At 34.3% G+C, this 10,223-nt stretch overlaps 2 protein-coding genes across 2 annotated transcripts; one reads left to right on the forward strand and one right to left on the reverse strand.

Annotated features, from left to right (window-relative positions):
- Positions 1-4,397: 4,397 nt before the first annotated feature.
- LOC101738536 (gastrula zinc finger protein XlCGF57.1) lies at positions 4,398-8,341 on the forward strand. Its single transcript, XM_004928841.4, has 2 exons — positions 4,398-7,122; positions 7,196-8,341. Exons 1-2 carry the CDS (start codon positions 6,958-6,960, stop codon positions 8,285-8,287), a joined length of 1,257 nt encoding a protein of 418 aa, XP_004928898.1. The 5' UTR covers positions 4,398-6,957; the 3' UTR covers positions 8,288-8,341.
- Positions 8,328-10,179, reverse strand: LOC101738668 (soluble NSF attachment protein 29). Its single transcript, XM_004928842.5, has one exon. The coding sequence runs from the start codon at positions 10,177-10,179 to the stop codon at positions 9,382-9,384; it is 798 nt and encodes a 265-aa protein (XP_004928899.1). The 3' UTR covers positions 8,328-9,381.
- Positions 10,180-10,223: the final 44 nt, after the last annotated feature.

Here is a 10,223-nt window from a genome sequence, read left to right on the forward strand (position 1 = left end):
ATAAAATATAACTTAAAGGTCTTAGTTAACAGGTCATAACATCCCTTAAAAAAAATCTGGTTTAAATGTTTAATAGAGCTGGTTTATTAACTGTTTAATATCTGTAAAAGTGCACAAATGTGGGAAAATAAAATATAGCCGCTGAACATAACTTCTCGGGATCCTCCAACAAGTCCACAGAAAAAGTCTCAATAAATAACCACCATTTTACTGAAATTATATTTCATTCCATATCATCTCATCTCATTTCATTTCATGCCATGTTTCGTATTAATCAGCTTCATTTATACTTAATATCATTATTATAATATTATTATATATATCAAATAGATATAATTATTCTTAAAAAATCCTGTTTATAGAGTATAAGTATATATACTAAGTTTATTCTTCTATATTAAATGAATTTCTACTAAATGTCCCTGCAATATATTTCTTGAACTTATAAATAATTATCATTTCAACAAAAACAGATTTTGTGTGCATTATATTTACATTTTTTGAACTAAGTATGAATTTAGGAATTATTAATTTTATTATAAAATACAAGTATCTTAACTATCTCCTATTGCATGGTAATGAATAGTATCATTAAAAATAACTGAACTGAAAACCACGCTAATTGTACTTTAACGACTAATTGACCGTCTTCACTCTTCACCGACATTTTTTTGTTGAATTATTGTTGAAGTTTTCAATATTTTTTTGATCCACTTATGAAATAATTAGACAGTATAAACCATAGATTATACACTTAATATATGTATAAACCATGGAGTTAATAAGTAGTAACTCTATGGTATAAACGCAGTTCTTCTTCTTCTTCTTTATTTTTGGCTCTGGCACGTTTTGTGCATTAGCCAGCGTCAAGTAATAACGTTTTTATAATTCGCCGTTTTATTTATTTACAGTTTATAAATAATAAAAAACGAAGGAAACTTATCGCAACAAAACATAAATGATTTAGAACGAATTGAATTTACAAAAAAAATCAGAATAATTATATAACAGGGAAAATAAATCAAAATTATAGTTTAATGTTATTATTTAATATAAACCTACTTAAAATACTATATACAAGGGGATTAAAATCTCGAAGAAGTAAAGAAATATTAGTAGGAAGGGGAACAGAGAGAGATACTAAAGAAGTATATAAGGAAGAATGATCATATAAAGAACAAGAAAAGAAAATATGATTCAGGTCACAATAACTCTCGCCACACTCACAGGCGGTACTAGTTACGATACCAAGTTTGTGCAAATGAACTGGAAGGCTGTTATGTCCCAGACGCATACGAATTATAGTAGAAGTGGCGGTTTTACCAAACGACAATTTGGCAAACCATGGCTTCCTGGGAACGGAAGACTGTATAGCATACAAGAAACGACCCTTAATCCGGCCGCTCTCTTCCCAACACATATTCCACGATTTGTGGAGGCATATGCCGGGCAAAGCAGCAAGATCATGGCCAAAATTCTTGTACGGGTATACGTCACCGGTCACAGTAGCACTGTTGGCCAAACTGTCAGCTTTCACATTTCCAGATATGCCACAGTGACTAGGTACCCAACAAAATGATACTAAATAGTTGTGTGATTGGCAGTGCAACAGCTTTCTCTTACATTCAAATATTACATGAAAAAAAGGGTTAAGTTTTAGTGAAAATTTTGCTAAGCTCTGTAATGCACTTAAGGAATCAGTAAATATAACGGTTTTTTTTAGTTTGAAAGACAGCACATATTCAAGAGCTTTTAATAGTCCAAAACATTCACCGGTAAAGACCGATGATTCCGGAGGTAATTTAATTTTCTGAACTATGTTGTACTGTTTGTGATACACTCCAACACCAACACACCCACTGGAGTGTTTAGATGCATCTGTATAAATTTGATGCCAGTTAGGCCATTTACTATTGACATTGCAATTAAAATTTTCATTGGCATTAAAATCAGATTTTTCAATGCCAAGAGAAAAGCAAATCACTGGAGAAAGTAAGAGAGAATCATAAGAAGCGCCAAATAAAGGAAGCACCTGAAAAGAATGAGTTGGGGCTTGTAATTGTTTGAATTTCAGGAAACTTTTTAACAGACAAGGTAAAGGTTTATGTGAAGAGGGTACTTTTTTAGAAAGAAACTCTAGTTTCGAAATGAGGGGATGATTATGGAACTGAACAATTCTAAAAATGAATCTATCGGACAGATATTGACGTCTTAAGTTTAAAGGAGGGTCACAACATTCTATTTGCAGAGCATTAACCGGACTCGATTTCATGGCACCAGAAACAATCCTCAAAGCCCTAGACTGTATGAGATCTAGTTTTCTAAAGCCAGCCACATTACCTGGGTCTAAGAAAAAGGTCCCAAAATCCAGTACACTTCTAATGACAGCATTATACACCAACCTCAGTGTAGCCGGGTGAGCACCCCACCAAACCCCACCGAGACATCTCAGCATGTTCAAGTTTCGCTCACATTTACTAACCACAAATTCGCAGTGTGGTTGACCCGTTAGTTTAGAATCAAGAATAGCTCCTAAGAACTTAACTTGATTCCTAATGGGTAATATATCCCCATCATATGTTATATTAAGTGAGCAAGGAGTACGGGATTTGGTGAAAAGTACAACAGTACTTTTTGAGGGAGACAGATCAAGGCCATTTGCATCCATCCAGATTTTTAGCAAAGATAAAGAGGAGGAAACATATCGTTCAGCAGTACTTACAGACATATCAGAGGCATAAATAACCAAGTCATCGGCATACTGTAATAAACTTGCTGAATCTCCGACTGAACCTTCTAGATCATATGTATAAATATTGTACAATAAAGGACTCAGAACAGACCCCTGTGGCAAACCTCTCCATACCAGCCTACTAGGCTTATAAGGGCCGCCAACATCTAAAATAATTTTCCTCTCCGAAAGAAGATTTACAATGGAATTAGTTAAAAAATAGGGAACCTTTAATTTATCTAATTTACTTTTTAGAATATGTAATAGAACGTTATCATAAGCCGAATTAATATCCAAAAAAGCAGCAACTACTGACTTTTTATCTGAGAAAGCATTACGAATATCCGTAACTAATATGCCTAAATTGTCCCCCACACTTTTACCTTTTCGAAATCCAAACTGAGTTTGGGACAGATATTCGTTATTTTCTATATACCATTCAAGCCGATTTTTAATTAAATGTTCAACAACTTTTGTGATCACCGATGACAAAACTATCGGACGATATGATTTGATATCAGATTGTACCTTAGACGGCTTTAAAAATGGCAATACTATTTGACTTCGCCATGACGGTGGAATGTCACCTGTCAGTAAAATTTTATTTATTAAATTTAAAAAGTAATTTAATCCTTTTTCGCCAAGGTGAGACAAAAAGGAATATGGAATCCCATCTTCCCCTGGAGCACTGTCTTTGACGTGATTTAATACACCTTTTAACTCCCCTAACGTAAAAGTTAGATTTAGAGAAGAAGGGGCATCAGAGTTATATTGCTTATAAGACAGGATAGGATCGTTGAGTGGAGCAGAAGGAGGAGCCAAACGATCAAGGAATTGATCTGCTAATTCTATAGGCAGCAACAATGCGTTAGAAGGATTGACAGCTGATCTAAATCTTTTGATATTTCGCCATATGACAGTAGCATGTGTTTCAGGTGATATAGTGCTACAAAATTTCCTCCACCCGTCAAATTTCTTTTTTTTAAATAGTTTTCTAACCTCTTTCATTATAGTCATTAATGCCTCGTAGTTTTTCATAGACATATTATTGTGATAATTACGCTCTGCTGCCTTGCGTTTCTTTATAGCATTGGTACATTCTTCATCCCACCACGGTGGAGATGACAACTTATTACTACACGGCTTTTTCTTTGGAAAAACATTATCAGCCGATTCTAACAAAATAGCTTTGAAATAATTATTATCTATGACATTAACTTCTGAGCAATTATTAATTTTCTCTTCTATTAATAACGTGTATTGACTCCATTTAGAGTCTATGATTTTGTGTTTGAGGCGAGAGTTTTGAATACACATTGTATCCTTTTTTTTACAGGGAAATGAAATGATTATGGGATAGTGATCACTATTATAAGTGGAACACAAAGTAGACCAAGATAGAGAAGATGCTAACTGGGGAGTACAAATGGACAGATCAATGGCACTAATTACTTCACCAGGCTTTGTGAGGCGAGTAGGAGAACCCGAGTTTAAAATGCACAGGCTATACATGTCTAAGATATCTAATAATTCATAACCATAACTATTAGATACTGAACTACCCCAAGATGTGTGATGAGAGTTGAAATCACCCAGAATCATGAAAGGCCGAGGAAGAACTGAAATGAAGTTTTTAATTTCATTGAAGATTTGCAAGGAGGGATGAGGGACATAGATAGAGACAAAACAGATACCATCAACAATAGCTGCAATGACAGAAAAGCAGTTACTATGTGAAGGGAGAGGGAAGGAAGAAAAGGTGCTAGAGTTTCTGATGAGTAGGCATACACCACCATATCCATCAGCCCTGTCTTCTCTTAAGCACGAATAACCAGGGATTTTGAATACAAAATCTGGCTTTAGCCAGGTTTCAGATAGAGAAAATATAAAAGGATTAAAAGTATTTATAATATGTATAATTTCATGCTTTTTGTTTATAATACTGCGGCAATTCCATTGAACTAACTTGTCCATGTTGGCCATTATTAATATTAGTATAAGTACGAATTAAATTAGCAGCGTGGGACGGTATAGATAAATTGGGTTCAGAAAGTAATTTGATCAATATAGTAATTAACTCTGCTATTGTCTGTTGTGAATTTGCATTAGACGAGGATGGTAATGCACATCCATTAGAAGGCTCTGGCATATTGTAGTCCCTTACAAGAGACTCATGTGCTACATGATCAAAACCTTTACTGTGTTGAGGAGGAGTTCTGGGTTTAGTGAAGACTGTTTTTTTATAAGATATTGTACGTGAGGATGGTGAACCAGGCAATACTGTATTTCCACCAGGAACAGATTTAGTTGGGAGAGAGGATACAATATCAGCAAATGATTTAGAAATGGGGGGATGTAATTTTGACGCTTCAATATAGGATAAGCTATTCTCTGCCATTGTTACTTTAATATCTGTTTGTCTCACGTACTCTGGACACTTTTTGCTCGAAGCAAAGTGCAGCCCAGAACATAAGCAGCAAGATACACAGTCTTCCTCCACATTACAAGTATCTCCAGTGTGGCCCTGACCACACTTGAAGCACCTGGGCTTTGACCTACATTGGACCTTGGTGTGCCCAAAGCGGCAACAATTAAAGCACTGGATGGTTGGGTATATATACAATTTAACAGGCATAGAATTATAACACATAAATACACGTTTGGGCAAAACTTGTCCATCAAATGTAAACACGACTGTTTGCGAAGGTTTCCATGTGGGTGTGTTGTTTATCATGACTTTATAGTTTAGTCTTCTAATTTTCAGAATTTCCCCACACCCAATGGGTACATTAGTGTTCTGCATAATATCTTCAGGGGACCACTCAGTTGGGACTCCCCTAACTAAACCCATCCTCGTAATGTTAAAAGTTGGGATAAAAGCCTTCATGTTGTTTGTAGCTAAGCAGTTTGAAGTGACAAAGCTGTTAGCGTCTGTATAATTATTAAAAGAAAGTGTCATTTTATTTCGGCCAATACGTTTCAAACTTCCGTTAACAATATTTTTGAAAAAATTTTTTTTTAAAAATCTGCCAAACACAACTGGGTGTAATGTTGTACCATCATCATCAGCAGACTGTATTTTCTGCACGTGTACCACAAACGGGCCGTGGTCATTGGCATCATAACTAGCCCTACCAATTTGTGTGGAGGCTTTATGAGACATATCAGTGGGAGGAACGGGCTTTGAAGATGTATCAGTGCAAGGACCAGGTGCAGGCAAATCAATAGTGCTCTCAGTAAATTCGTCTTTGCATTGACAGTCCGATTGTTTAAATGTTTCTGTATTATTTTTTCTTTTCCTTTTGTTACAATTTTTACAAATTTTGTGGAGCTGGTTACGCTTCAGCTTCCTTTTAGACACCAAAGAGCAGTCAGAATCCATTCCGGATTCGTTGGAGATTGTGACAAATGCAACCGCGGGGGGCGCTGTGCCCCCCGGGTCCGGAGGCTCGTTCATATAAATATAAAAAACTTACCCCAACTCGAAGAAAAAAAGAATAAAATACAAAAAAATTTAAATAATAATAAAAATTACAAATATATACAAGTTTTAACTATTCTGATCACTTAATAGATTAAAAAAAAATATTTTTCAACAAATTCAAACAAAAACCGCGCCCGCCAAATTCAAAGGTTTCCCGCGTTTTTCCAACCAAAAAGTCTCAATTGCATTTATAAACGCAGTTGTTAACAAAACGCTAGCAAATACGGCCGTTGTCAGCTGACTGACAAAAGCAGCGCATGCGCAATGTAGGCGTGAGGTGATGGTTTCCTTATTAGATATAAAATAATTAATAATTGGGAATTAAATTGTTTTTATGATCGAACAATGACCAATAGTCGTCGAGCAGACGATAATTGATCAAAATTAATTAATCTGAGCGATAGAAAAAAAATCTAGTAAAGGGGGCCAACTTAAGGGTGATCATTTGTTTAATAATTATAAATAAATAAAAGACGAACAAACAATTTTTACATTCGAACATTAACGAACAAACGATGAACAAATAATTAAAAATAAAAAAATCCGTAAATCAAAAAAAAGGAGGCCAAATTCAGTGAGCCGAGTATTACTTATCTGTAAGTAGTTGACATAGCACAAATATTAAGTGTATAATCTATGGACATAGACTGCACTAATTTATTTAATTGATGTGAATTTTGCTGTGAAAAATATGGTTGATGTTTTTGATAAATTTCCGTTTGATTTTTAGTACCTACCATTAATGATGGAATTCACAAGTCTAATAATACCTTTGTCAAAAAACATATGTCGGACTTGCTTAACAGAATCTGATTCTACAATGTTTATGAATGTTCAGGACTTAGTAGAACACGAAATGAGTAAGGTTAAACTGATCGATGTTTTAGTTTTCCTGAACTGTTTAGAGGTAAACGGTGTTTATCCCACTTTTTTGTTGCTACAATATTATGTATCTTATTTAATATTATTTTAATTTTCAGAATAATGACGAAGAGAATTGGCCACAAGGAATATGTTCGTCGTGTGTTTCTACAGCTTTGCATTCCTACAATTTCAAATTAAACTGTCTAAAAGCTAATGCAACCTTATCTCAAATGCTTATGATGCAATCTCTGACTAATCTTCACAGGACTGAAATAGAAAATATTGATATTAATGTTGTTTATCAAGATCATGAATATGATATTCCACTTTTCAATAACCATGCTTCATTAGACTTTGAACCATTCTCATCTAAAGAGTTAACGCCTTTACCTCCTGTTACTGTAATTAAATCAACTGAACAACCGCCTAAAAAAGAAAGTGAAAAAAAATACACATGTACAGTTTGCTCTAAGTCATTTACAAGAATATATGGTTTAAGGTATCACATGACTAAGCATGCTAATGTGAAAAGCTTCTTGTGTTCCAAATGTGGCAAAACATTTCACAACTCTGGATGCTTACGCCAACATCTCTTGAGCCACAGAGATATTGCTCAGTTCAAATGTGGTTTTTGCAACAAAACCTATAAATCAAGGCAGTCATTGAAAGAGCACTTTCGAGTCGCTCATTCGAGCAACAGTAAACTGTTTGTATGTGTTACATGTGGAAAACGATTTACAGCAAAATCAACTCTAGTCATGCACATGAAAAGTCATACTGGAGTAAAACAGTTTGCTTGCCCTAGTTGCCCTAAAGCTTACACCAGAGCTATTTATTTACGGGAACATAGCATAGTTCATACTGGCCAACAGAGACCAAAACCATTTAAATGTTCCAATAAAGACTGTGAAAGAAGCTTTGCCACCAAACATTCATTGTTGGTGCATTTTGCACACACTCACACGACAGAGAGACAGCACAAATGCACAACTTGTTTCAAAGGTTTTGCAACAGCCTCAGGCTTAAAAATGCATATGGAATCTCATGCCACTGTGGAGCTCCATTGCAATATATGCGGGAAGAAACTGTCAAATAAAAGAGTTCTTCAAAAACATATAAAAACTCATAATGTTGATGCCAATGACATGATATTGGAAACTGTTGTTGATAATACTTTCTTCGAACAAGTATTTGATGCAAATATGTAAATTACTATCTAGAATTTAAAAAACTAAAGAAAATAAAGCATTTGTGATTTGAAATATATTTATTAATGGAAACAATATAAAATAAGTATATATAATAATAATGACTGTTTACACTTATCGCTAGGTTCTTGGATATAAATGAAATTATTGTTAATGGCAAACATTAACTCATTGATAACAATATTAGTATGTATGTACCTTACTTTATGATGCAAGAACATAATTCATGATGAGGTGTCTGGAACTTTCACCCATTTAAAATTTGGATTAGTTAATAGAACATAGGTACTTAAAGTAAGTACTCACCTTATATTGGTTGTTTTGCCCTAATATTGTTTTATTTGCACACAAGTCTTATTTATATATATTTAAGTGTACTTAAAACTTTATCTTAAAATAGTGAAACCTAGCTATTATACTGTAACTGTCTCTAATTGCATGAACAACAATTAGAAACAAATAGAAGAAATTTGTCATGATAAGTTGCTAGCCAAAAAGATAACACATTTATTTAAAGATTACAAGATAATTTTTTTTACTATATACTGTGCACAATAAAGTTATGAAGAATGAATGAAGGTTATGATGATCGAATATGATACAGAAAAGGTTTACCTAAATAATATGAATCATACACCATTTTATTAGATGTAACTAAGTGTACATGATCAGCTAACAATGGACAGTATCACACAAGAACCATTATTACATACTATGAAGCTTTATAAAAATGCCAGTCAGCTCAGCAGTGGTGACGAATGTATAGAGCATTAGTATGCAGTAAGAAGCCTTTCAGACAATTTACATTACTAGTAGGTTTATTATATATGGATTTTTCCTTTACTATGAAATCCCCTTTTTACACCATGTTGTTTATCAAATTGCTGCTGGTCATGTGATTCAAATAAAAAATAATCTTATCAAACTTTGCCATACATTAGTATTCCTTATCACACAAAATGATTACACTACTGAATTTTGCAAACCACTCACATTAAAAACATGCTAAATCTTTATAAACAGATACATTTAATAGATTAATAGACCCTTTTAGTTGTTGTTTAAAATAAATCTTTAATTTGCTATAATTATTGCTATTTCCCAAGTAGTTTATTCATTTGTTTATTTTGTTTACCAATCTTGATATCTGCAATCTCAACTTTGTCTTGAATAGTATCCACGAGGTTGTTTTGCTGTTCTATCTCTTCACCAAGTGCAACTCCTAGATGTTTGAGCCGGGATATAGCATGCACCATTTCATCCAAGTTCGAATCAAGTATATTATTTACTCTCTCGTTTTCTGTTTCAGGACTCTTAGCGCTTTCTTGAGACAAACCATGTAGGCGTGCTGAGGGATGACTCTCAAAGCGATCTTCAACGTTCCTAGACATATTATCTAGGGTTTCATCAAGCCTGCTACTACTTGTACCAGCATTACGTACATTCGAGGTCGCTGGACTTTTAGATGGTGTTTGATCACTTTTTCCGGAAATATAATTCTTCAGACCATAAAATACAGACTTTATACCATTTAAATGTTTTTGACTATAGTTTAAATTGGTGTTAATCTCATCAAGTCGCCTGTCTGTGTTCTGTAGCTGTTCACGTTGTCGGGAAAGCTCTTCGGCCGTTGCAATACCAATTTGTTCAGAATCACGAAGCAATCCGATACTTCTCGTTGATGAATCTATTGTCCGTTGTTCGATTTCTCTTTGTGTTTGGATCATAGCTTGGCGTTGACGTTCCAGTTCTGCAATATGACCTCCATAAGGCTTATTTGCTTGCTGTGTTTGAGGTATTCTTGACCGGAAGCGATCTACAAATTCGTTATCATCGACGTCGTCATTTTCGAATAGGTTGTTCGGATTTGTGAAATATTTATGCCCAGACATTGCTTAAAATGTAATTTACTACGTAGGTGTGTTCTCGTTACTTT

The sequence above is a fragment of the Bombyx mori genome, chromosome 16 (assembly GCF_030269925.1).
Source record: "Bombyx mori chromosome 16, ASM3026992v2".
Lineage (NCBI taxonomy): Eukaryota > Metazoa > Arthropoda > Insecta > Lepidoptera > Bombycidae > Bombyx > Bombyx mori.

Bases quoted from the DNA above. Each gene is read 5' to 3' on its own strand.
- LOC101738536 (XM_004928841.4), top strand. From the start codon at position 6,958: ATGATGGAATTCACAAGTCTAATAATACCTTTGTCAAAAAACATATGT. The intron at 7,123-7,195 runs GTAAACGGTGTT...TTTAATTTTCAG, and splicing joins TTTTCCTGAACTGTTTAGAG to AATAATGACGAAGAGAATTG.
- LOC101738668 (XM_004928842.5), bottom strand. From the start codon at position 10,179: ATGTCTGGGCATAAATATTTCACAAATCCGAACAACCTATTCGAAAAT.